The sequence below is a fragment of the Palaemon carinicauda genome, chromosome 2 (assembly GCF_036898095.1).
Source record: "Palaemon carinicauda isolate YSFRI2023 chromosome 2, ASM3689809v2, whole genome shotgun sequence".
Taxonomy (NCBI): Eukaryota; Metazoa; Arthropoda; class Malacostraca; order Decapoda; family Palaemonidae; genus Palaemon; species Palaemon carinicauda.
Window position 1 is genome coordinate 30,429,177 of NC_090726.1, and position 27,857 is coordinate 30,457,033.

The 27,857-nt window shown below is 36.0% G+C and overlaps 1 protein-coding gene across 1 annotated transcript; it reads right to left on the bottom strand.

The window, feature by feature from the left end:
- Window positions 1-13,106: 13,106 nt before the first annotated feature.
- LOC137616048 (lactosylceramide 4-alpha-galactosyltransferase-like) lies at window positions 13,107-27,799 on the bottom strand. Its single transcript, XM_068345728.1, has 6 exons — window positions 27,681-27,799; window positions 23,522-23,617; window positions 23,203-23,399; window positions 21,231-21,454; window positions 20,240-20,443; window positions 13,107-13,281 (listed from the first exon to the last, which is right to left on the bottom strand). The coding sequence occupies exons 1-6, from the start codon at window positions 27,776-27,778 to the stop codon at window positions 13,129-13,131; spliced, it is 972 nt and encodes a 323-aa protein (XP_068201829.1). The 5' UTR covers window positions 27,779-27,799; the 3' UTR covers window positions 13,107-13,128.
- Window positions 27,800-27,857: the final 58 nt, after the last annotated feature.

Sequence of the window (27,857 nt, forward strand, 5' to 3'; positions counted from 1 at the left end):
TTCTACCCTTACGATGTAGGCAAAGTTACCACTGATGAATTACAGACATTGGTCTCTTGTAAGCTGTAATGCACTTGGTGTTATCAATTATAACAGGAAAGGAGACAAAATTATTAGGAATATGGCACTGTTTGGTATTTTTAGGTAGACCAAAGAGATATGAATATAGAGAATCTCAAATTGAATTACATGGCTTAAGCTTGAAAGATTCTATACGTATTAGAAAGTATTAGAAATGGCAATGAGGTTAATTATTTTATTGGTAATAATTGAGAAATAATTATGATAAAAATGACCACATAGAGAGATTCGCAATAGTAGTGATTATGGATTTTGTAGACTTACCTTTATGATCTGCAATTAACGTAAAAACGAAGTCCACGCCATCTTTATCAGACAAGGTGGCAAGTTGAGCTCCCTTCCTATGGCATTCACGCTGTGCTTCTCTGGAACTCTTGGTCTCTTGGTGCTCATAGGACAGAAAGGCTTCACTAGAAGGTCTTATAGTTACGCCGACTTCCTTATTCTCGTCATTTCTCTTTGGGGCGCCGTTGGATCTAGAGTAGAAGTAGCAGCGTTCTTGGAACTTGATCCAGCCATCCTCACACGCTGTCAGAATTCCTGTGGTGAGGAATGGTAGGGTATTGTTGCAGGAAGTAAAATGGTACTTTTAAAGTGATCTGCTTATAGAAGTCATAGACAATTATTTTGATTTGAATTTGAATTTGAGTTGAAGGATATGCAGTTATAGACAATGCTTACGTTCTAATACAGACTTTGAAAGCCATAAAACACTACAGAAAATGAAGAAAGAAAGACACTGTTTATAGAAGTCTTTGACTATTATTTTAATTACGGTGCATTTGAGTTTGAGTTGAAGGATATGCAGTTATAGACAATGCTTACGTTCTTATACAAACTTTGAAAGCCATAAAACACTACAGAAAATGAAGAAAGAAAGACACTGTTTATAGAAGTCATAGACTATTATTTTAATTACGGTGCATTTGAGTTTGAGTTGAAAGTTATAGAGTTATAGATGATGCTCAAGTTTTTCGAAAAACGTCGAAAGCCCTAAAACACTATAGAAATATTAAGAAAGGAAGACTGTCAGTTTATTGAAATCATAGATTATTATTTGAATTACGGTGCATTTGAATTTGAGTTTAAATATACCGTACAGAGTTATAGATAATGCTAAAGTTCTTAGACAAACTCTGTCAGCCAGAAAACACTACAGAGAAAATGAGGAAAGAAAGACTGTCAGTATATATGAATCATAGACTATTATTCTTATTACGGTTCAGTTGAATTTGAGTTCAAGGATATGGAATTATAGATAATGCTAAAGTATTAAGACAAACTTTAAAAGGCCTAAAACATTATAGCCAAATGAAGAGAGTCTGTCAGCGCTAATTCAATAACTGAAGTTTATGATAACATTTAAAAGATAAAACTATGATAAATGGTAAGACATTTCTAATTATGCAAGTTGGTAATTTCGATATGACTTGATACAAATTTTGGATGAAAATATATCAAAGCTTCAAATCATAAATATTAGGAGTGAGGATTTAAAGTAGAATGACAGGACAGGATTGGAAATGAAACTATAAGAGAGATTACTCGAGTGCCGTAAGTGGATGAGATCATGGTGAGTGCTAGATGGAGATGGTTTGGACATGTTCTTCCCACTCCCCAAGAGTGATTGGTTCATTAAATGTTTAACTGGGCTCCACAAGGCAGTAGAAGAGTTGGAAGACACGGGCCTACATGGCTGAGAACTATGAAGCGTGAAGTGGGAGATGATGAGGGGGAGTATTGAATTAAAAGCTCAAGAGAGAGGAGATGATGATGATGATTAATTCCTGTGAACAGCAAAGTTCTCAATTGAGATATCAAAACCGAATAAAACTGAGGTTTATACCGAAAGTAAATGTTCTGCTACATTATTAAGTGTTTTATAACTTTGTTAGAATTTCTAGCTTTGTAATATTTCCATTGTTTGAAAGGTTTATAATGGATTTGTGTCACATAGTAGCTTTTATGTCTGTTTTACTCCCAGATTTCCTCGTGATTGCAGTATCTGTTATTGGAAAAAGTAATGTGTTATTTTATCCATAAAGTTTTAGAGAAGTTTTCTTAAGAACATGACCCCACTTTCATTCTCTCTCTCTCTCTCTCTCTCTCTCTCTCTCTCTCATTAAATGCCCCTAGAAATATGTAAGCAGAAAGGGACTTCATATTAATTTAAAGGTAAAGGTAAAGGTGTCTGGTTTCAGCTCCAGTTTCATCAGAATAGATGCTCATCAGAACGTCAGTCGGGCAAGCCCTCCCCCCAGCGTGGTGCCCAACCACAGCAGTGGCCTCACAGTAAATAGCTTAAACTCACAGTCTTGGGCTGGGATCGTTCTGCTACCATGCGGATGCTAGGCGAACAACGATACCACTGTATTATCTAGTGGAATGAAGATGCGCCCACCAATAAGCATGTTAGGAAGGAGATAGTGAATAAATGGATAAATTAGATCTCATTTATCTTCGTAGTAATCTATTCAAGCTAACGTGTTGGCAGTAGGTTGTTCAGAAACACCGTATTTCTTGCTTATTTAACCCTTTTCACTGCCAATGGTGATTTCAATGAAACTTCTAATGTAACCAATTCTCTCGAGACCAAACAAACTCTAGCTTTTATTATATATATATATATATATATATATATATATATATATATATATATATATATATATATATATATAAATGAATATATATATATAAGTATATATATAAATATATATATAATATATATATATATATATATATATATATATATATATATATATATATATTGATATTTATTGAAAAGCTCACATCAAAACCTTTCTAATGAATGCCAACTTTCTATAGAGTTTCGTTTTTTAAATTTTGACTAAATTGGCAATGGCTGTGAAAGGGTTAATTATGAAGCTTATGCGAATCTAACCAGCTTTAAGAATCCGGTTATCAGGGCAACAATACAAAGAATTGCATAAAGATAATCATCTTTGGAATATTAACGGGTGTAGTTCAGGTCATCCCATTTTGAAGGGAAGCTGTAATAATCAATCTAGATCAGTGGTTCCCAACCTTTTTCCTGTCATTTCCCCCCTGCACCAAGTGCAACCCTCCAGATTTCTCCCTTCTTGTGTATGAGGGAAAGAGTAGTTAAAACACACTGTGACGACTTATTAATTTACTTTTTCATTATACAAATATACTGATAAACAAATAGTTACAGAGTAAAATGGATAGAGAGAGGTTAGTAACAACTAACCGTATAGCCATATAGCTATGAGGTTAGTTGTTACTAACCGCTTTCTATCCATTTTACTCTGTAACTATTTGTTTATCAGTATATGGAGAGCGGCTAGTAGCAAAATAAAAAGACTTTTGTTTATTCTTCTACTTCAAAATTGAATTAGTGAGAAGGTTGAGGCTGCTTCTTGTGCACCAGTGTATCAATATCAGGGCTAGCTTTATCACCTGATACTTTTTTTTAGTTAGTAGGTAGTGTAATTATTTCCCCCCTGGTAGCTTCAAATTTCCCCCCGGTTGGGAACCACTGATCTAGATTATAAAGTTCTTGTACAGTTTTGAATTGGAAAGAGAAAGACTCATTCATTGTACGTGACAGAAAGTATATGCATTATCGGAGAAACTTGAATAAACTGTCGTTCTGAATAAGTCAAAAACATGGATTGGAGATTAATGTCGCAGTTTTTTTCATGATGACTGTGAAGATCCTATTACACTATCTCATTTTTATTCCAGCAAATACGGGCTTTGATAGGAATACATCTGTTTGTAGGTCTTTATTGGGCATATTCATGAGTAAGAAAGAGATGTTTGTTAATTTTTTATCGGCATTTGAATCAATTTTATTGAGAGAAACTAGGTATTCCGCTAAAAATACTTCATTGGCCCTTTGATAGTACTCGGAAAGTAAATCTCCCTCTACAAAACTGGCATTACCTTGAGGGGACACGTTCAAAATTCGTGACATCCCATTCTAATTAAACAATTAGTACTCTTGTAACGTATTTGCCTAGCATTCACATGGTAGCAGATCGATCCCAGCCCGGGACTGTGAGTTTAAGCTGTTTACTGGGGAAGCCACTGCTGTGGTTGGGTACCAGTAGGGGTGTTGGCTTGCCCGGCTGACATTCTGGTGAGCATCTATTCTGATGATGCTGAAACTGAAACTAGACATTTTACCTATAATATTCTTTACGTTTACGTATACAGACAGCTTCTGGAACTGCTCCTTATCTACGTCCTGCCCCATTTTTGTATTCGTTTATCACTGACGTTCCTTCCTCTCTTGTGCCACGGTCGTCATTATCTCCTCTTACGCATATTGACGCAAAGGACCTCGGTTGGATTTCACCAGTCGTCTCTATCTTAGAGCTTTTAAATCAATACTTCTCCATTCATCATCACCTACTTGACGCTTCGTAGTCCTTCTGCCATCAGACTTCACTTCTGTCCCTCCTGTCAAATTCATTTGTCAACATTTGTTGCTACTTGTACGTTTGCTTCCACGATTAGCTCTTGGCCTCGAAAGCAATCACTATTGCTACGATTTGAGATATGTATCGTTCATCAAATTCATACTGTTTACCTCAACATATTCCACTTACTGTGAATTAAAGCTTAATCTCTCTCTCTCTCTCTCTCTCTCTCTCTCTCTCTCTCTCAGGATTTAGAAATATCAGTTAACAGCAGTTAAAATCTCTCTCTCTCTCTCTCTCTCTCTCTCTCTCTCTCTCTCTCTCTCTCTCTCTCTCTCTCTCTCTCTCTCTCTCTCTCTCTCTTAACATTTACAAATACTAGTTAATTGAAGTTACAATCTCTCTCTCTCTCTCTCTCTCTCTCTCTCTCTCTCTCTCTCTCTCTCTCTCTCTCTCTCTCTCTCTCTCTCTCTCTCTCTCTCAGTAAATTTAACTAATATTCTTTCGGTGGGATGTACCATCACACGATCGTCTTTTGAAGTGTCATTTACGTACATTTGTTTGTAGTAATTTCGGCCAGATTTTCAATATCAGGTCAGGAGGACAGAAAACCTCAAATCAATCAATCAATCAATTTTCAATATCAGGACCAAACGTTTTTTCCCTCTCTCTCTCTCTCTCTCTCTCTCTCTCTCTCTCTCTCTCTCTCTCTCTCTCTCTCTCTCTCTCTCTCTCTCTATATATATATATATATATGTATATATTATACATATATATATATATATATATATATATATATATATATATATATATATATATATATATGTATATATATATATATATATATATACATACATATACATATATAATATATATATAAATATAATATATATATATATATATATATATATATATATATATATATATATATATATATATATATATATATATATATATATACACACACACAATAGAGAGGGAAAGAACCGTCAAATTCATACTTTTAACTGCTAAATCATGGATGAGGTCACGGTGTAGAAAACTTTCATTCTAATATCTCTGTCACTGCATCTGCCTATCAGAATGAAGCGTTTTTTCCCACCGACCTATCCAACACGTATTCCATGTAACCGAACTACTCCCATATACTCCAACCTATCCCTTCAGTATAACTAAACTTTTCATCTTTTTTACCCCATACTTCAATGTTTCTTGCCATTCCGTTTCTTCTTAACCACATATGATATTGAAAATATCCTTCTGAAGATCATCATTACCTTATTTTCTTTCATTATCCTCTTTTTCGTCCATTATATTGACTCCCGAATATTTGTACTTATCGAGCTCTTCCATTTTTTCCCGCTATTCGTCGCTCAATCTTTTTGTAATTTATACATCGTATCAATATAACTTCTTATCTCATTATCTGCAGGCATCAGTCATTTCCACAACACCTGCAAGCACCAATCATTTCCTTATTCCATCACTCTTCAATTACGTCCAATGCAATTTTCACACTTAACACATCACTTAATCATAAGGACAGTAAACAACCATGGAGAAACAACATTCATTTGTTTCATGACCTACTTTATACCTAATTAATCTCTCCTGTCATTTACACGCTTCATTTCCATCATGAAATGTTCTAATAATATTTACTAGTTTAATTTCTAGACCATCCATGGTTCATCCTCATTATATTTTATGTTTTTTTTATCTAAGTTGATTTTACTATAATGCTTTTCTTTGTTCGTATCGACCATATAAAGCTTAGGACGTCTGATCATCTGTTGGTTTCTTAGTGATTAAGACCGAGAAGTCTGTCCCTGATGTCTCATACTCATATAAGATATATTATTATTATTATTATTATTATTATTATTATTATTATTACTAGCCAAGCTACAACCCTAGTTGGAAAAGCAAGATGCTATAAGCCCAGGGGCTCCAATAGGGAAAAATAGCCCAGTAAGGAAAGGAAATAAGGAAATAAATAAATGATGAGAATAAATTAACAATAAATCATTCTAAAAACAGTAACAACGTCAAAACAGACATGTCCCATATAAAATTTCAAGCAGATTCGAGTGATCTTTTACATTTGAATTGTTTTCATTTGTATAAAAGAGTTGATCTCTTGGTCATCATAATTTATAGGCGTTTCCCTTCTCGTGTGTTGGCTTATTGAGAAAGCCTTTCAAGATTTTCAAGTCATCAATCTATTCTGAAGAATTTTTTAAAATTGTCATTCTACCTTGTTTCGAACATTGTTCTCCTGTCTGGTCTTCAGCTGCTGACTCTAATCTTAGCTTGTTGGGCAAAAACATCCTGTCTGTTAAATTTCTTATTCTGGATCTTGATATTAATCTCTGGGACTGTCGTTACTAGTTCTTTATGTATGTTACATAATATTCTACATAACTCTGACGATCCTTTGCATTCATATCTTCTTAGAATATGCCATCCTGTATGCAGTATTAGGTATGCAGTTAGTTCTAATAGTCTTGCCTTCTCTATCATAGTAATCTAGAATTTTTATCCCAGCTGTGACCAGATTGTGGAATGATCTTCCTAGTTAGGCAGTTGAATTGGTGAAACTTCAGAAGTTCAAACTTGCAGCAAATGTTTTTATGTTGAAGAGGCTGACACGAGTCTGCCTTCATAGTTTATATGTGACAACTATTTTTACGTCGTTACTGATTTTAAGATATTTTATATTCTTTATTCATTACTTTACATATAGTGTATCTATTTCCTTATTTCATTTTTCTCACTGGACTATTTTTTTTTCCATGTTAGAACCCTTGGTTTTATAGCATCCTACTTTACCAATTAAGATTGTAGCTTATCTAGTAATAATGATAACAATAATAATAATCATTTACGTTTAAACTTTGTATATAACTTTCATAATTAGCACCTGCATCATACATCTGTTTGTTTGCATACACTCCCATTATTCATTGTTCCATCTATCTCCATTTTATCCTCCTCAGAATCTTAACAATATCTTCTCAGCTCGGAGAACTTAGTAAGGTTGAAACTTTTCCCCCATCCAGACATACCTCACAAACACTGGCCAGCCTCTCAGTTATACTTCCCTCATCAGTCTGCAGCATCTCACTTGGAAACTCATCAATTGCTTTTCAAATTTATCCCAGCCACTTCTCTATTATTCCATTTGCCTCGGCTTATCTTGTACCATTCACATATAATAGATTTCAAAATGTTTACCCCAATGGCCGAAAACTATATTTTCTTCAGACAGCATCTGTACATTTGCCTTTTTTTATTCTGCAATCTATTTGTTTATTAAGCCAGTTAGAATAGTCTCATATTCTCCAAAGTTCATTATGATCCTCCCCTTTAGTTCTCATTACTTGGATAATTTTCTTTCTTCTTAATTCCTAAACCTACCCTCCTGTAGACTTGTACATTGTCTTTTTTTTAACCATGCAATTGCAGGTAATTTTTTCACTCTTTCACTGAATCTCTCAGTTCCTCTTCTCACAATTCATTGTTTTTTCTATTTCTTCCGTACTTTGTATACATTATGACCTTGAAAAGACTCATTCCACATCTGTCTTTAACCATAGACTATTTTCTTGAATATTCTCTTCTCACTAAACTCATGTGTGGTCATTACATCTAATGCTACTTTTTCTTCTCCATTTTAAACTTTATAAATGTAAACTTTCCCCTAAACCAAACGATAATTAGATAGACCTCCTGCTATTACTCTTTCCAAAATTATACCCATCAACATGGTGTTTCATTTACAGTGTTCTGCTGTCATTTTAACTTTCCCAAATTTATCAATCTTCTGAAATCATGAAGTACATTTTCTCAAGGCTTTCCAATCTCATTCGCTCCAACAATTCGAGACCCACCAACAATTCCACACCTATCACACACTATTGCATTCAAATCACCCAACACAACCAGTTTTCGCATTTTGTAAACTTTTACATTGATTTAGTTGATTAATTGCATATAAGGAATTAGAGTGTTAGTAAACGTTAATTTTTTAATAACATGTTATTTTAAATACATTACCTATTGTTGACACGAATATAGTGGTTGCATAATAAACTTTGATTCGCATCTTCGTAATGTACACGATGGATGCTCTGCAGATAGTTGCTGTTGTTTAATTGTACATGAAGTACTCTCCAGATTAATCAAGTCTCATCCGAGAAACGAAAGTACATTTGACTTTCTTAATAACCATTTTTAATATAAAAATTATTCTATAATTTATCTTATCACATATAAATCCGTATTGATATTACTTGACACTTCACAGTAACATTTGGGATATGGAATTTTCTAAAGTACATTCCTTTTCTTTGAGTTATTATTTTCTACATTTAACACTACATTGTTTTCATTCTCATAAACGACACTTCACATTTGATAATTACGAATGGTACTTTTGATTTTATAACTTTGAATTCGTTTTAATTATTATTAAAAGATTGTCTCACATTTCTCGTGCCGGTCTCGATTTCTCTGGACATTTCTTAGTTCATTTGCTTGAGAGATTAAGCTGTTTTCCTGTCAGATTACATAATGTTATATTAAAGGGGACTTTTAGCACAAGTCTATAGAAATATTGCGGTACACGTTGGCGCTATTTTTCTTTTAGTTTTATATTGGAAAATATTTTAAACATTGAAATTTAGACAGAAATTTATATAAGAGTACACTAGTATACGTGATCTGTCAAAATGACTGCAAAATATTTGGATAGATATGCACACACACACGCATGTGCACCTACTTCCACCATCACCAGGGTTTGACTACTTCCTCTCTCTCCTACTCCAGGAAACGGGGTTTAGTTTCATATATATATATATATATATATATATATATATATATATATATATATATATCATATGTGATGAATAGATTATCATTAAACCAACAATTTATAAAAAATTATATTTATTTTGAGCTTTCCAAGGGACCATCTTCCTTCATCATTTGCTGGTTTATATATATATATATATATATATATATATATATATATATATATATATATATATATATATATGTGTGTGTGTGTGTGTGTATATATATATATGTGTGTATATATATATATATATATATATATATATATATATATATATATACATATATGCAAACATGATAAAAGAATTATTTGTAATTTCAGTGTAATACATTCCCTGTCGATGTTAACTGTCACCATCAAAAGTCTACTTTTTCCATGATTGATAAAAATGTTTCTACGACGATTACGATTAACACCAAACAAACCTCATTTGTTGATGATTCACGATATTTCACACAAGTTTACTCAACCCTTTTGTTTCTTTGAACACTTTCACCTAATGTTTCTAGGATATTCTCTTCCTTTTCTGTTGTATTCTCAGATTTTGAAATAATTAGTTAATATTTGTATTATGTTATAATCTTGTATATATTATCTTTTTTTAGAGCGAGGTCAAGGAATGATTAAGGAAACAATCAAGAAGTTCGTGTTTACAAAAATAGATATTTGGTATCAACCGGATCAGATCGTGGGCTATCGCCCTCAAGCCCACCCAGCTGTAAACAAGTATGAGCATCTGCTGCGATCAAGAAAGTAGTCCCTGAGCTTTTAAGCTTGCCCCTATAGATTCATTGATATCACAAAAGAATATAAGTTGAGTGCAGGGTTTAGTTCAATTAATGGTCAAAACACACAAACACACCAAAAAACACTAATGACACAGCGGAAAGAGAGTCTTTTGGAGAACTAAACCTTCACTGACACCCACTGCACTTGGACTGTCCTACACGGGACTTGATAAGAGCCTTGGTGGCTAGTTGGACACTGTCGTCGTGCACATGCACTGGAAGCTGGGATCTTTTCCTGGCCTTTGATTCTCTCTCTCTCTCTCTCTCTCTCTCTCTCTCTCTCTCTCTCTCTCTCTCTCTCTCTCTCTCTCTCTCTCTCTCTCTCTCTCCAGCACAACAATGGATTAAAAAATGCAAGATCAACCTAAGTGACAAAGAGAAAGTAATTGTAAATTTCATCTCTTTGAAAGATATGACTAATCTCTCTCTCTCTCTCTCTCTCTCTCTCTCTCTCTCTCTCTCTCTCTCTCTCTCTCTCTCTCTCTATATATATATATATATATATATATATATATATATATATATATATATATATATATATATATATATATATATATATATATCTCCCTTTCTGAGTGGGCATACCACAACGTGGTGAAGAGGTTTGTACTCGTATATCGCCACGATCAGCAAAGTTGTACTAGTCAGGGCTGCCCGTACTATGTTGGTTTGCTGTGAATGCTCAGAGAAATGACTCCCACCATCACCAATCCGCTGTTACTCAGCGTGGTGATGAGAACTATCCGAACCCCAAACATGAATAAGGACATGTCTGAGACCTTTGTCCTGCAGTGGACTGGAAACGACTGTGGAATGCATCCCAAAGAAAATATCCCATCATTCCGAATAGATTTTAATTGAACTTCATCAGTCTTATAATCATAATTCTCCCAAAAGGAAGGATTTCTGAGACCTGAAAACTTCAAAATCTATCAAAGTTCTTTATAATTTATGGATCAAATGTTAATCATCAAAGACGAAATCATGTTACATATAGATTTTCTTTGAATTTATAAATAGTGAAAGTAATTTTTCTGTCACAACATCATGTAGGAGGGATCAAGTAATGTAGATGATCTTGTGAATGAACCAATGCATTGCTCATTGGAGAAGTAATCTACCACATAGTAATTTCTTTGTAATTTATTTTTAGCGTATTTACTTTTTAACATGGCCACTTGCTCAATAAATTAATCTCTTTATTGCAAATATTTGCTTGCTTCAAATTGTCTCTTTCTTCATATTGCCATCTAGGAGGTGCTTGTTTAAAGGCTTAAAGGCCACTCATGAATGGCAGAAGCAGGGGACAATGACATTGCCCTAGCAAGCAGGACAATGCCCTAGAGACTGACCATATATGCGTATGATTAACGCTCAAACCCCCCTCTCCACCTAATCTAGGACTAAGGAGGGCCAGGCAATGGCTGCTGATGACTCAGCAGATAGACCTATAGGCTCCCCCAAACCCCCCATCCTTAGCTCACAAGGATGGTGAGGTTGCAGCAACCAAAGAAACTAACGAGTTGGAGCAGTACTCGAACCCCAGTCTGGGACGTTACCACATCGGCCGCCATAATCCTTAAGCTTCCTTTTATTGGCCAAAGCTTTAGGTAAACTTGTTGGATATCTTTAAACTGTGGTTTATTTCTGGCCAGATCTTGGTAGTGTAAGGCAGTGATTAGCTCAAGAGCTATGTTATAGGTGTCTGGTTTCCGTTCCAGTTTCATCAGAATAGATGCTCACCAGAACGTCAGCCAGGCAACCCTAACCTCCCTCCTCCACTGTGGTGTTGTCCAAGCACAGCAGTGGCCTCCCCAGTCAACAGCTTAACTCACGGTCCCTAACTGGGATCGATCTGCCGCCACGCGAATGCTAGGCGAACACGTTACCACTGTGTATATCTTCCTTGTAAAGGAAACGTATCCCAGGAGATACGTGTTTGGTGTATATATACATGGTATGGGAAGCAATTGATTTTAAAGGTTTAAAGGCCACTCATGAATGGCATGGGCAAGGGACAGTGACATTGCCCTATCGAGCAGGACAATGTCTAAGAGGCTGACTATATATACATATGATCAGCGCCCAATCCCCCTCTCCACCCAAGCTAGGACTAAGGAGGGCCAGGCAATGGCTGCTGATGATTCAGCAGATACACCCTTAGGCTCCCCCAACACCCCCCCCCCCTATCCTTAGCTCACAAGGATGGTAAAGTTGCAGCGACAGAAAAAACTAACGAGCTTGAGCGGGACTAGAACCCCAGTCTGGCGTATAGTTTGAAAAAAAAAGGAAGCCGGGTAACCTACCTCGAGAAGTCATGCAATTTTCTTGCCTAGATAAGGTAATGATAATTACATATCTTTAATGAAATTAGATGAAACTAGATCAGCTTTCGCAAAAGCCTCTTGAATGTTTTTGCTGCCCTTGGAGATATCAAAGAGATGGCGTGTGAGATAGTCCAGTGACTATTGTACCTCGGAGGTGCACAATTCTTTCTGTACATCTGAAGGCTTTGTTTTACTAGTAACACCGATAGAAACTGTTGAAATCTAAAAGACCAATTTAGGTGAAATTATAGTTAAGCAATGATTAAGGGAGATATTACTTGTTGTAATTCAATTAATATCGTTACATTTTAGGCTTGTGAAAATACAAAAACTGTTGCGAGGCCAAATTGTTAACACTGGGATCTTTGCTGATTGTTTTAACCTTAAGGAGTATTTCTTCTCAAAATCTTTCATGTGCTATTTTAAGGTTTAAAGATCAATCATGAGCAGCAGAGAAAAGCAACAATATAAAGTCCCAGATTCGTACCAGAGAGGGCCAGGCAATGGCTGCACACGATGCTCGCCAGTTTAAATGAAGGAAAGACGCGCACAAAAAGGATTGAGGAAAAGTATCGGGTAGAATTGTTTATTTATCAAATTCTGAAAATAAATTTCAAGCGAACTATTGACATTAGTGACACGTGAGATGGTTGGTATTACATCTAAAAGAAATTTGAATGCGACGTCGCAATTTTGCACGTGACGGGGCAAAACGTCTTGGCTGCTGTATACAGGATGCTGTGGCCCTTGGGTCTGACTGGAGTGTTCTTCGTCAACTTGTTCCAAAAGTGGAGGACGTACGAGTCTTTGAACAGCTGTGAAAAAAGGAGGAAATAAATCCTGTCAGTGCTTCAGATTGTATTTCTTGAGTTATTGTATTTTTCTTTCATTCAAACTGTGTTTAAGGTTTATCATTATTACTAGCTAAGCTACAACCCTAGTTGTGAAAGCAGCATGATATAAGCCCAAGGGCTCCAACAAGGAAAATAGCCCTGTGAGGAAAGGAATTAAGGAAATCAATAAACTATGTGATAAGTAAAGAACAATTGAAATAAAATACTTTAAGAAGAGTAAGAACATTAAAACAAATCTTTCATATATAAACTATAAAAAAAGACTTATGTCACCCTGTACAACATAAAACTATTTGCTGAAGGTTTGAGCTTTTGAAGTTCTACCGATTCAACTGCCCGATTAGGAAGATCATTCCACAACTTGATCACAGCTGGAATAAAACTTCTAAAATACTGTGTAGTATTGAGCTTCATGATGGAGAAGGCCTGACTATTGAAGTTAATTGCATACCCAGTATTACAAACAAGAGGGTGCTATCTGGGAAGATTTAAATGTAAAGGATGATCAGAATTTAAAACAAATCTTATGCAACTAATTGGACGACGGGGCCACAGATTAATATCTAGAAATCTGTCGACCGTTATAAGTTCCTCATTGTGTAACATCGACTGATGTCCTTGTCTGTCTAATTGTCTTTCTGTCAGCTGAGATGTTCGTGTTCTTTGCTGGACCAAATTAGATTTGATATATTACTTTTATAGGTAGTAGGTTGGCCAGTTGGCCAGGGCACCAGCCACCGGTTGAGATACTACCGCTAGAGAGTTGTGGGGTCCTTTGACTGGCCAGTCAGTACTACATTGGATCCTACTCTCTGGTTACGGTTCATTTTCTCTTTTCTTACATACGCACCGATTAGTCAGGCCTATTCTTTACATATTCTCCTCTGTCCTCATACACTTGATAACACTCAGATTAACAAACAATTCTTCACTCAAGTGGTTACTGCATTGTAATTGTTCCTTGGCCATTTGCCCCTTGGTAAGGGTAGAAGAGATTCTTTAGCTATGGTAAGGCAGCTTTTCTAGAAGAAGGATACTCCAAAATCAAACTATTGTTTTCTAGACTTAGGTAGTGCCATAGCCTCAGTACCATGGTCTTCCACTCTTGCTTAAGGTTACAGTCGGGCACACTATTCTATCTTATTTCTCTTCCTTCTGTTTTGGTGAAGTTTTTAAAGTTTAAATATTAGATATTTATTTTAATGTTTTTACTCTTCTTAAGATATTTTATTTTTCCATGTTTCATTTCCCCACTGGGCTATTTTCCATGCCGGAGCCCCGGGGCTTATAGCATTCTGCTTTTTCAACTAGGGTTGTGGCTTACCAGGTAATAATAATAATGATAAAACCTCCCAATTTGATCAGCACAAGGAGTGATGATATAAATTATCTCAAGAAGGGGAAGACTTTTTCCTTTTTTTGAGTGCTTTGATGGATTTGGGATTCTTCAACTACTGCATCAGTGATATCAAATAAGCATTCTAGAAATTAACTATGCAAGTCTACAAAATATGTCATGTCAGCATTGCCGCGGTTCTGTGACTTGAGCCTGTGTTCCGTCCAGGCCTAACGGTAGGATCACCCACTGGGCAGTGCCATCAGTGCAGCTCACGTGGTGTACCGTAGGCATTACTAAAGGATCCTAGCTGTATACATTCGAACTCCATAGGGAGACTATTCAAGCTCTCCATTTTTTCCTCTTACTGGTTCCTTTTTTCCTTCTTGCAGCCCAACTTCTCAACTTATACTTTACATGGTACCCCGACCCCCCTTAACTGCAAGCCCCCCTCCCCCAGTTGCAGTTGACTGCAGAATGGCCTCCCAGTCCCCAGTACGGGGACATGATTATGTCCTAAATTCGTAAATCTAATCTAAAGTACTGCCTTGATCCTCTTCTTGCTCTTGCATTGTCATCAATTTAGAGCCATTCTTCTTTTCTCAACAATATTTTCAAGCATAAATGTGTAGAGAGATGAAGGTGATTGTCCTACACCTAAACACGGATGGCATAATTGTCAGCTTTTTCAAAGGCTGCTCATGAATGGCAGAGGCAAGGGACATTGACATTGCCTGCCCTAGAGACTGACCATATATACACATAGGTGATTGTCCTACACCTAAACACGGATGGCATAATTGTCAGCTTTTTCAAAGGCTGCTCATGAATGGCAGAGGCATGGGACATTGTCATTGCCTGCCCTAGAGACTGACCATATATACACATATGATCAGTGCCCAAGCCTTCTCTGTACTCGAACAAGGGCTAGGGTTGGCCAGGCAATGGCTGCTGATGACTCAGCATGTAGACTTATAGGCTCCCCCAAGACGGTAACTAACAAGTTTGAGCGGGACTCAAACCCCAATCTGGTTATCACTAGGCCGGGGGTTATTAATTAGGCCACCATAATAAACTCGCGAAGAGTTGCTAGATAAAGGAAAGTCATTGAATAAATGTTATCATGAATGAAGAGGGACAAAGAAGGGTTTTAAAGGTTTAATGGTTACTGAAGAGTACCCCGTCACCAACATTAGGACCAGGGTAGGAAGGTAATGGCGCATTGATACAATGAATTAAGATATACAAGATTTATATCTTGAATTTTTGGTGTAGGGGACTTGAAGTGATATTAGGTATTAGGTATTTTTTGTCTTCATTTCGATTTGGTTTCAATTCCAGCTGAGGCGATTGTGTGTATTTTTATCTTCAATTCCCTTTAGGTTCAATTCCAGCTGAGGTGATTGTGAGTATTTTTATCTTCAATTAGCTTTGTGTTCAATCCCAGCTAAGGTGATTGTGTGTATTTTTGTCTTCAATTCGCTTTGAGTTCAGTTCCAGCTGAGGTGATTGTGTGTATTTTTGTCCTCAATTTGCTTTGAGTTTAATTCCAGCTGAGTGATTGTGTGTATTTTTGTCTTCAATTCGCTTTGAGTTCAATTCCAGCTGAGGTGATTGTGTGTATTTTTGTCTTCAATTCGCTTTGGGTTCAATTCCAGCTGAGTGATTGTGTGTATTTTTGTCTTCAGTTTGCTTTGAGTTCAATTCCAGCTGAGGTGATTGTGTGTATTTTTGTCTTCAGTTTGCTTTGAGTTCAATTCCAGCTGAGGTGATTGTGTGTATTTTTGTCTTCAATTCGCTTTGGGTTCAATTCCAGCTGAGGTGATTGTGTGTATTTTTGTCTTCAATTCGCTTTGGGTTCAATTCCAGCTGAGTGATTGTGTGTATTTTTGTCTTCAGTTTGCTTTGAGTTCAATTCCAGCTGAGGTGATTGTGTGTATTTTTGTCTTCAGTTTGCTTTGAGTTCAATTCCAGCTGAGGTGATTGTGTGTATTTTTGTCTTCAATTCGCTTTGGGTTCAATTCCAGCTGAGGTGATTGTGTGTATTTTTGTCTTCAGTTTGCTTTGGGTTCAATTCCAGCTGAGTGATTGTGTGTATTTTTGTCTTCAATTCGCTTTGGGTTCAATTCCAGCTGAGTGATTGTGTGTATTTTTGTCTTCAGATTGCTTTGAGTTCAATTCCAGCTGAGTGATTGTGTGTATTTTTGTCTTCAATTCGCTTTGGGTTCAATTCCAGCTGAGTGATTGTGTGTATTTTTGTCTTCAATTCGCTTTGGGTTCAATTCCAGCTGAGTGATTGTGTGTATTTTTGTCTTCAGTTTGCTTTGGGTTCAATTCCAGCTGAGTGATTGTGTGTATTTTTGTCTTCAATTCGCTTTGGGTTCAATTCCAGCTGAGTGATTGTGTGTATTTTTGTCTTCAGATTGCTTTGAGTTCAATTCCAGCTGAGTGATTGTGTGTATTTTTGTCTTCAATTCGCTTTGGGTTCAATTCCAGCTGAGTGATTGTGTGTATTTTTGTCTTCAGTTTGCTTTGAGTTCAATTCCAGCTGAGTGATTGTGTGTATTTTTGTCTTCAGTTTGCTTTGAGTTCAATTCCAGCTGAGGTGATTGTGTGTATTTTTGTCTTCAATTCGCTTTGGGTTCAATTCCAGCTGAGTGATTGTGTGTATTTTTGTCTTCAGTTTGCTTTGAGTTCAATTCCAGCTGAGGTGATTGTGTGTATTTTTGTCTTCAGTTTGCTTTGAGTTCAATTCCAGCTGAGGTGATTGTGTGTATTTTTGTCTTCAATTCGCTTTGGGTTCAATTCCAGCTGAGGTGATTGTGTGTAATTTTGTCTTCAATTCGCTTTGGGTTCAATTCCAGCTGCGTGATTGTGTGTATTTTTGTCTTCAGTTTGCTTTGAGTTCAGTTCCAGCTGAGGTGATTGTGTGTATTTTTGTCTTCAATTCGCTTTGGGTTCAATTCCAGCTGAGTGATTGTGTGTATTTTTGTCTTCAGTTTGCTTTGAGTTCAATTCCAGCTGAGGTGATTGTGTGTATTTTTGTCTTCAATTTGCTTTGAGTTCAATTCCAGCTGAGGTGATTGTGTGTATTTTTGTCTTCAATTCGCTTTGGGTTCAATTCCAGCTGAGTGATTGTGTGTATTTTTGTCTTCAGTTTGCTTTGAGTTTAATTCCAGCTTAGTGATTGTGTATATTTTTGTCTTCAGTTTGCTTTGGGTTCAATTCCAGCTGAGTAATTGTGTGTATTTTTGTCTTCAGTTTGCTTTGAGTTCAATTCCAGCTGAGTGATTGTGTGTATTTTTGTCTTCAGTTTGCTTTGAGTTCAATTCCAGCTGAGTGATTGTGTGTATTTTTGTCTTCAATTCGCTTTGGGTTCAATTCCAGCTGAGTGATTGTGTGTATTTTTGTCTTCAGTTTGCTTTGAGTTCAATTCCAACTGAGGTGATTGTGTGTATTTTTGTCTTCAATTCGCTTTGAGTTCAATTCCAGCTGAGGTGATTGTGTGTATTTTTGTCTTCAATTCGCTTTGGGTTCAATTCCAGCTGAGTGATTGTGTGTATTTTTGTCTTCAGTTTGCTTTGAGTTTAATTCCAGCTGAGTGATTGTGTGTATTTTTGTCTTCAGTTTGCTTTGGGTTCAATTCCAGCTGAGTGATTGTGTGTATTTTTGTTTTCAATTCGCTTTGGGTTCAATTCCAGCTGAGTGATTGTGTGTATTTTTGTCTTCAGATTGCTTTGAGTTCAATTCCAGCTGAGTGATTGTGTGTATTTTTGTCTTCAGATTGCTTTGGGTTCAATTCCAGCTGAGTGATTGTGTGTATTTTTGTCTTCAGTTTGCTTTGAGTTCAATTCCAGCTGAGTGATTGTGTGTATTTTTGTCTTCAGTTTGCTTTGAGTTCAATTCCAGCTGAGTGATTGTGTGTATTTTTGTCTTCAATTCGCTTTGGGTTCAATTCCAGCTGAGGTGATTGTGTGTATTTTTGTCTTCAGTTTGCTTTGAGTTCAATTCCAGCTGAGTGATTGTGTGTATTTTTGTCTTCAATTCGCTTTGGGTTCAATTCCAGCTGAGTGATTGTGTGTATTTTTGTCTTCAGTTTGCTTTGAGTTTAATTCCAGCTGAGTGATTGTGTGTATTTTTGTCTTCAGTTTGCTTTGGGTTCAATTCCAGCTGAGTGATTGTGTGTATTTTTGTCTTCAATTCGCTTTGGGTTCAATTCCAGCTGAGTGATTGTGTGTATTTTTGTTTTCAGATTGCTTTGAGTTCAATTCCAGCTGAGTGATTGTGTGTATTTTTGTCTTCAGTTTGCTTTGGGTTCAATTTCAGCTGAGTGATTGTGTGTATTTTTGTCTTCAGTTTGCTTTGAGTTCAATTCCAGCTGAGTGATTGTGTGTATTTTTGTCTTCAGTTTGCTTTGAGTTCAATTCCAGCTGAGTGATTGTGTGTATTTTTGTCTTCAATTCGCTTTGGGTTCAATTCCAGCTGAGTGATTGTGTGTATTTTTGTCTTCAGTTTGCTTTGAGTTCAATTCCAGCTGAGTGATTGTGTGTATTTTTGTCTTCAGTTTGCTTTGAGTTCAATTCCAGCTGAGTGATTGTGTGTATTTTTGTCTTCAGTTTGCTTTGGGTTCAATTCCAGCTGAGTGATTGTGTGTATTTTTATCTTCAGTTTGCTTTGGGTTCAATTCCAGCTGAGTGATTGTGTGTATTTTAGTCTTCATTTTGCTTTGGGTTCAATTCCAGCTGAGAAGATTCTGTTTGGTGTTAGATAATTAAGGTTTTTTTTTTCTTCTTTTTGAGCAAGGTGTTTAGTTTTATAAATATATCTAAATCTGTTTATTTCTATGCTTACAGTATAACCCCTAATGGTTTAGTGCCGTTAGTGCGCCTCACTGCAAATATTCCATAAGATATTTATGCATCGTTATTTTGGTCCCTATCTGCCCCTACTTTTCAGCCTTAGATTTTAAAGGTTTAAAAGGTCGCTCATGAATGGCAGAGGCAAGGGATAGCGACATTGCCTGATCAAACAGGACAATGCCCTAGAGACTGACCATATTACATATGATCAGTACCCAAGCCCCCTTTCCACCCAAGGTATTACCAAGGAGGACCAGGCAATGGCTGCTGATGACTCAGAAGATAGACCTATAGGCTACCCTTAACCCCCCATCCTTAGCTCACAAGGATGGTGAAGCTGCAGCGACCAAAGAAACTAACAAGTTTAAGCGGGACTCGAACCCCAGTTAGGAACGTTACCACATCGACCACCACAACACCGTTCAAATCCATTCTCTTCCATCTTGATGCTCAATCTCTTCATTTTTATTTCATACAGCTGGAGGGCTTTCTCCCCAGCACCTAGCTGAATGGCCTCCTAGTCCCTAGCGTCAAGACATGTGGCCCAATTTCGTGCACTCCTCTTTCTATAAGTTCTATGATTGAACAGAAGAAAACAATGTATAACAATACCCTCAATACTAAGTTCTGTTTTACCAGACTCGACATACGGTATTATATGTGTTGAATCCACCATTTTTTTTTTTTTTTTTTTTAAAGATGAATACTTCATTATTTGCTTTACCTTTGACAAGTTGGTTGTTCTCCTAGCTTGTGTGTAGGCCCTGTTTTTTCCGTAGGGTATGGGATAGAATGCCTCGGGGGAAAGCACCTTCATGGTTCCGCATCCCTGGCCACTTTTGGCGATCCCTTCAAAGGTGCTTGCGTTGCAGAATTCATACATCACATTCGTAATAGCGTGGGGCCCATTCACACCCCACTTGTCCCCCTGTGAGGGAAGATTCCTGAAATCATTAAACTGTAACATAATTTGTCGGTTGAGAACTGCGTGAATCCGTTTGAGGGTAAGATAAGTAAGGTAAGCTATTCAACTGTTATTTGGCGAAGAAGAAAAAAAAAGATGATAATAGTAAAGGGATAAAGAGAAAGCTTGAGATATTGTATTGTAATATTGAGATTGGTCGTGGTTTATTTAACTGAGAATATCTTGATATATCACAGTATACTGAAACTGCAGTTACATTTTTTTTCAAATAAAGAATCTAAAGTTTTCTCCCCTGTTCGGTAGACAGCACGTAAAAATTATAGTTTTGTTTCTAAAGTACTTTGGTTACGATAGTCTGAATAGCATTCGTGATATGAATGACTTTAACACACGAACAATACTACTGTCTGTATATATATATATATATATATATATATATATATATATATATATATATATATATATATATATATATATATATATATATATATATATATATATATATGTATATATACACACACATATATATATATATATATATATATATATATATATATATATATATACACACACACACACACATATATATATATATATATATATATATATATATATATATATATATATATATATATATATATATATAAATTATATATACATAGATACTTATCGCCATAGTCTTGTTTCAGCATATCATAATGCTTCCTGATGATGGCTTTACATTCGAAGTATCAAACTTAGAAAAAACATTCCTGGGTGATAACTATTATGATCCCCCAGAGTAACATACCCTGAAATTTTGCTTAATATACTCCATAAGCATCCAGTAGACCTTATGCCGAGGCTGGCCTATCAGAACGGCTCCGTTGACTTTATCGGCCTCGTACATTCCCACCGCGTTGGCGATCTTCGACGTACTCCTGATGCAAATGGAGTCGGTGTCCGAGTAGATCCCACCCCACTTCCACACCAGCGCTCCTCGCACCATGTTGCTAAGGTTCGATTCCGGCCAGGCTGTTTTATACAAGCGGATGTTCAGATTAGTTCTGTGGATTTTCAAATGATGGATATATATATATATATATATATATATATATATATATATATATATATATATATATATATATATATATATCTTTCTGAGGATATCCATATGATTAACGCATATCGTGTTGTGGATATTTATATGATGGATATATATTTTGCTGTGGATATCCACATGATTAACATATATCTTACTGTGGATATCCATATGATGGATATATATCTTGCTGTGGATATCTATATGATTGACATATATCGTGCTGTGGATATCCATGTGATGGATATATATTTTGCTGTGGATAACCATTTGATAGATATATTTGTTACTTTGGTGTTGTGAATCATAGCAAATAAAGAAAAAAAAAAGAGTGAAAAAAATAATTATTGGTGATCAGGACTGTATGAAATTATAAACTACAAAATAATTAAAGTTGGAAAGGCCTTACCAAAATAATTGCAAGTTCAATCTGTAATCAGCTTACCAATCTTTGGTTAGGTTCGTCATCCACTACTACTACTATGACTATTACTGGTTTTATAGTTAATTCTGCTGATTTTTTTATCTATACTTATAAGGCTAGTAATGTATTGACATTGCAATTGAGGACGTAAACATACAGTCTTCTCTATTGGCAAATAATTCCATCATCTTCATTTCCCCCAGCTATTTTTAAAATATTGGGCAGTTTCTTTGATGCCTCTTCTCTAATTATTTCTATCGAAAGTCAAAGCATCCTGTTTCACCAAAACCTTCTTCTATATAAACACTACATTTAATCCTTTGACTCCCTCTTAATCTTTTACACTTAATAGGTTCCAACCAAGCCCTCTTCATTCCCACCCCTCACCCAACCTTACAACCTGCTCACACCACAATATGGGACTTAGTTTTCATAGTAGTAACACTAGTAAATAATTACAGTTCCTGTCAAACACATACATACATATACCAAAGGCACTTCCCCCAATTTTGGGGGGTAGCCGACATCAACAAATGAAACAAAACAAAAAAGGGGACCTCTACTCTCTACGTTCCTTCAGCCTAACCAGGGACTCAACCGAGTTCAGCTGGTACTGCTAGGGTGCCACAGCCCAACCTCCTGTCAAACACCCTGTTGATAAAACATTACCTTTAGCATGAAGCAAATAACCTCTTCAGAAACTTCTTACTAGAAAGTTCCAGGCATCTAACAGCTGTTTGCTGAATCTCTGCTAGATATTGCTTACCTGGAATTCTTAACAAAGCTTAAGCCCAGTACACACTATGATTCATGTATCAGCCTGGTGGTACAGTAGTGGTGTTGAGAAAAATTACTAGCGGCCAAACTGTACTGCAACACTGGTCACTTTCTTCACGCACTAGCTGTGCCTAGTTGCAGATCAGCTTTCATTGAAAGAGGATGTCTGCTGATTATTTACTCTACCAGGAGACTCTACTGTTATTATTTAAATTATCAAAATCAATAAAATTATTATTAAAAGTATTACTAATATTATTATTAAAATTGGTATCTAAGTAAAATAAAGTGTTGGTCCTTGTCCACTCAGTGGACGACGGCAAGCTACCCATTGAGCGCTGACACAGAAATCAGGCCGGCCCATCAATACGTTGGTGGTGCGGTTTCGTGTTGAAAATGTCGTTTTTCAACGTATCCATTCAATACTGCGCGCATCACGAAACATTGTGTGTACTGGGCCTTAGTTTATCCAATACTTACATGTTTTTTTCAGCCATTTATCTGAGTTGAAGAGATCCCAGAGAGGCGTCTCCTTGAATGTTTCTTCAAGGTCACTGGTGACAACCCTGATATTGGAATACTGACTGAGAAGGCTCTGGCTCACTCTAAAGCCATCGTTTATGAATGGAGACACCAAGATGAACCAAACTATCTTATCTGGGTGTTGAGATGCCCAGCTGAAAGGAAGGAAGGGAGGAAGGAAAAGTTAAGAACGTTTCAATCCCAATTCTTTATTCAACTGTTTTCCAATTTTTATGAAAGTGACGATGGAAATGGAGTTTCGTAGAATCTCACTTACCTCTCCACTGAACACCAAGTTCTGAATGTAGGTTGTGGATTGCAACTGGACTCTATTAGGAAGATGTTTTCAGAGGAGACCTTCGGTGCAGTTTCTCTTCAAGATAAAACAATAAACATTCTGTTATTGGATTCACAAACATGCACTATATATACATAGATATAAAGACATATAAGTGTATATGTATATATATAAGCATACATTTGTAAATAATTATATATATATATATATATATATATATATATAGATATATATATATATATATATATATATATATATATATATATATATATATATATATATATATATATATATATATATATATATATATATATATATATATATGTACACTAGATGTGGGTAATAGCCACAAAAAGAAATGTAAAAGACTTCATCAGAGTCAGTACATTTGTCTTATTGGTGACAACGACTTACTCAGGATGAAAATAAATATACACGGATGTGTTTTTATAGGAGAAGGGGATCCTTCAGCTGTCAGATTTAAAAAAAGAAAAGAAGATAATACAGGATTAACCGAAAACCCCAAAGGTTTAGTTCTAAATTGTAACTTTGTGTACAGGAAATTAAGAAGAATTCGACAATATTTATTTGGATATAGTCATTAACATGGATTATTGTACTCCACGCTGACCAGCTGATTCTATGACCTAATCCTAACCAGTGGGAGGTCAATGTATTATTAACAGGTCCCCTAGATAGCCATCTTATGCAGTTTTATTCTGACAGAAATACTTTTAGATGTTTGGCTGACATAAAAAAGTTACATTCTGAACAAGGAATACTACTTTAAATATTATAATATTATTTTTTTTAAAAGTACAGTACAATTATAATTAAACATAACTCTTATATCTAGTTTTTTTTAAGAGTTATTATTATCATTATCATTACTATAGCTAAACTACAACCCTAGCTGGAACAGGATGCCATAAGCCCTGTTTTATATATATATATATATATATATATATACATATATATATGTGTATATATATATATACATATATATATATATATATATATGTATATATAGATATATATATATATATATATATATATATATATATATATATGTGTGTATATATATATATATATATATATATATATATATATATATATATATACAGTATATATATATATATATATATATATATATATATATATATATATATATATATATATATATGCCAGCAAAGATCTTAACAATAACGTAATTTATAAGAATTTAATCAACAAAACCTCAATGACAATCTACACAATGTCTACTATAGTCCTTACTAGTTTAAAGGTTCAAAAGCCGCTCATGAATGGCAGAGGCAGGGGGCAGTGACACTGCCCTCTCAAACAGGACAATGCTCTAGAGTCTGACCATTTATCAAATGATAAGCGCCCAATCATCTCTCCACCCAAGCTAGGACCAAGATGGGTCAGGAAATTGCTGCTGATGACTCAGGAGAGAGATCTATAGGCTCTGCCAAACACCCCAGCTTTAGCTCATAAGGATGGTGAGGTTGCAGCGACCAAAGAAACTGCCAAGTTTGAGCGGGACTCTAACCCCAGTCTGGCGTTTACCAGTTAGGGACGTTACCACATTGACCACTACAACGCACAATAAACACGTAGGAATAAGCCCCTAGAGGATCCCAGTTGGTAATAACAGATAAAGAACGAGAAGGCCTTTCAAGCTCTATCTGTGAGAGTCTGTGGATCTCAGTATTTATATTCTACTACAATGCTATAATCCTTAGCAAATAAATGATATCTTTCAATCTCCTTGATCAGCCAACAGTAAAGAGCAGGTAAAGAAGCAATGGGAAAATGACTAGTCTAAATATATTAACAACAAAATTATTTTTGATATTCTAAAAATACCAAATTGCAGTAACTTCGACAAGTAAAACAAATAAACAAGAACCCATCAACCCTCATAACAGACCAAGAGCTCCAACAGGGAGAAATAGCCCAGTGAGAAAAGGAAACAACGAAATAAATCAACTTTATGAGAAATAGCGATTAAAGAATATGAAATATATTAACATCAGCAACAACATTAAATTATATCTGTCCTATATAAACTATGAAGAGACGCTTATGTCAGCTTGCTCAGTATAAAAATCATTTGCTGCAAATTTGAACTTATGAAGTTGCACCTGCCTGATTGGGAAGATCATTCCACAATCTGGACACAACTAGAATAAAATTTTTAGAATACTGTGTATTAATTACAGGATGGTACAGTCTGGGAAGATGTGACTGCAAAGGATGGTCAGAAATATGAACATTTTTATGCAACATGACTAACTGAACGATGATGCCAGAGATTAATATCCAGATCAGGAGTAAGAAATTCAATAGCCCGCCTCTTCTCGTCCAATGAATTTAGATCAAATTCAGCAGATGAAGACCATACAGGAAAACAAGGCAGAATGAAATAAATCAAAACACTTCTTCAGAATAGATTGATCACCGAATCATCATATCATATCGCGCCAATAGTGTATCCACTTCATATCGGCCTGATTACATTCATAGAGATCCAAATCTTTACAGACTGGCCCCTGTTCACACCCACAAAGTATGTGGTTCATTGTTTGGATGGGATGACCACATAGGCACTCAGCATAGGGGGCGAGACCTCATTTATGAGGATTGTCTCCAGTCCTTCCAACTTTAGCTCTTGCTCGATTAAGAGTAACGCAGTCCTTTCCACAGAGATTTGTTCCCTGGGGAAGAGACTCATATGGGCTCTGTATGGCCTCACCAGATTGGTATTGGTCTGTTTCTCTCACACGCATTCTAGGCGGCAAGTTGCTGGCTCTATGGGGTTGAGGCTAGTCTTGGAGTATTAATCCTCCTAGAGGCTAGTGGGGCTTATGAAGTTCTGGAAGGATTTCAATCTTTGTCTAAACACCCGGTGATCATAGAGCGTGTGCCTTTCATCATTCTCGTTTATATTTTTGAGTCTTTGGTGTTCGGTGGTACAAATGTCTGCCAATCTCTAGAGTACTGGAAGGGGTGTTGGTCTTAAGGTACCAGTGATTATGGGACATGCTCGATTGTGATCACCGAAAATCTTAAAAGACGTTTACAATAAACCAATATTTCGTACATTTGAAGAAATAATAGACCAAATGTGTCTCTCCAAAATTGCAATAAAAAATCACCCTTAAAATTTTAAGAGTCATCCAGAGTTAAATAAATATCAATTTGGATCTTTAGGAGCCACTGTCCTCGACTTACTATCATACTTAGGTTTTTTTTCTAGCTGAATCTCTGTTAAGGTATTCAGCAATCCCAGATCTGCCTTCAGGAGATGTCTTTGTCTGCATCTTTTCCCACTTTTATGTGGGGTCGATGTTTCTGACCAGCTTTCTCCATCTACCTCTGTCCCACACTTCATCACCGGTTAATCCCTTTGATTGAAGGTCATCCTTGATACAGTCCATCCACCTTCGCTTCAGTCTCGCTCTCCTTCTCGTTCCCTATACCTCCAACGAGCTTATTTTCTAGGTCAAACCACATATCATTTGAATATAGTATAAGAAGTAATTGACCAAGAACAATACCCTGAGGAACACTATATATCACAATCGTATACTCTCTATGATGACTATCATCAACAACAACTTTGCAATATATTACTTAAAATAATCAATAATGATGCTAAGAAACTCCAAACTGTTTGGGTTTGAAAACAAATGGCTCATGATTAACAGTCAAAGGCAGCACTGAAATCAAAGCCAATCATAGGAACTTCCTGACCACAATCAAGGGATTTCTGTACAGCATTGGAGATTGTAAGAAGAGCAGCGCATGATATGTAGAAATCATTACCCTTTTTATAAAACTAATAGTAACAAGTATATCGTCATTTCTACCAACATATCACTCCACTCTCCTTTTTTAAGTATCCTTTAGTCTACCAAGGACTGCTATCACCTTCGGTTTCTTTCCGAGGTCCATTTACCCATTAACCCCTCCATCTTTTCTTTTAATTTATTACTAATATTTCCTCCCTCTATTTTTGTCACTTTCCTTTATCTTTACTTTTTTATCTAACTGCCCTATCCCATATGTTTTTTTAATAGTATTAAATTAGAATGATTAACATCAAAACATTTAAAGACAGAATTTTTATTACCTATGCATCAGAGGGAGGCTCTGCAAAGCCTCCTTGCGTGTGAAATATGCGCTGTGGATGGCACAAATTTGTTGCTTCCAGGGCTTCAAATTCTTCATTATCTTGGCGGGATCGGATTCTGAAATATTCCAGTAAAGTATATTGGAATCAATACTGTTTGAGTCCTCACTAACAGGG

Coding starts and splice junctions, on each gene's coding strand:
- LOC137616048 (XM_068345728.1), bottom strand. CDS start 27,778: ATGAAGAATTTGAAGCCCTGGAAGCAACAAATTTGTGCCATCCACAGC. Junction 21,455..23,202: donor TAAATGGCTGAAAAAAACAT/GTAAGTATTGGA, acceptor TGTATAAAACAG/CCTGGCCGGAATCGAACCTT. Junction 13,282..20,239: donor GAACAACCAACTTGTCAAAG/GTAAAGCAAATA, acceptor CTTTTTTCACAG/CTGTTCAAAGACTCGTACGT.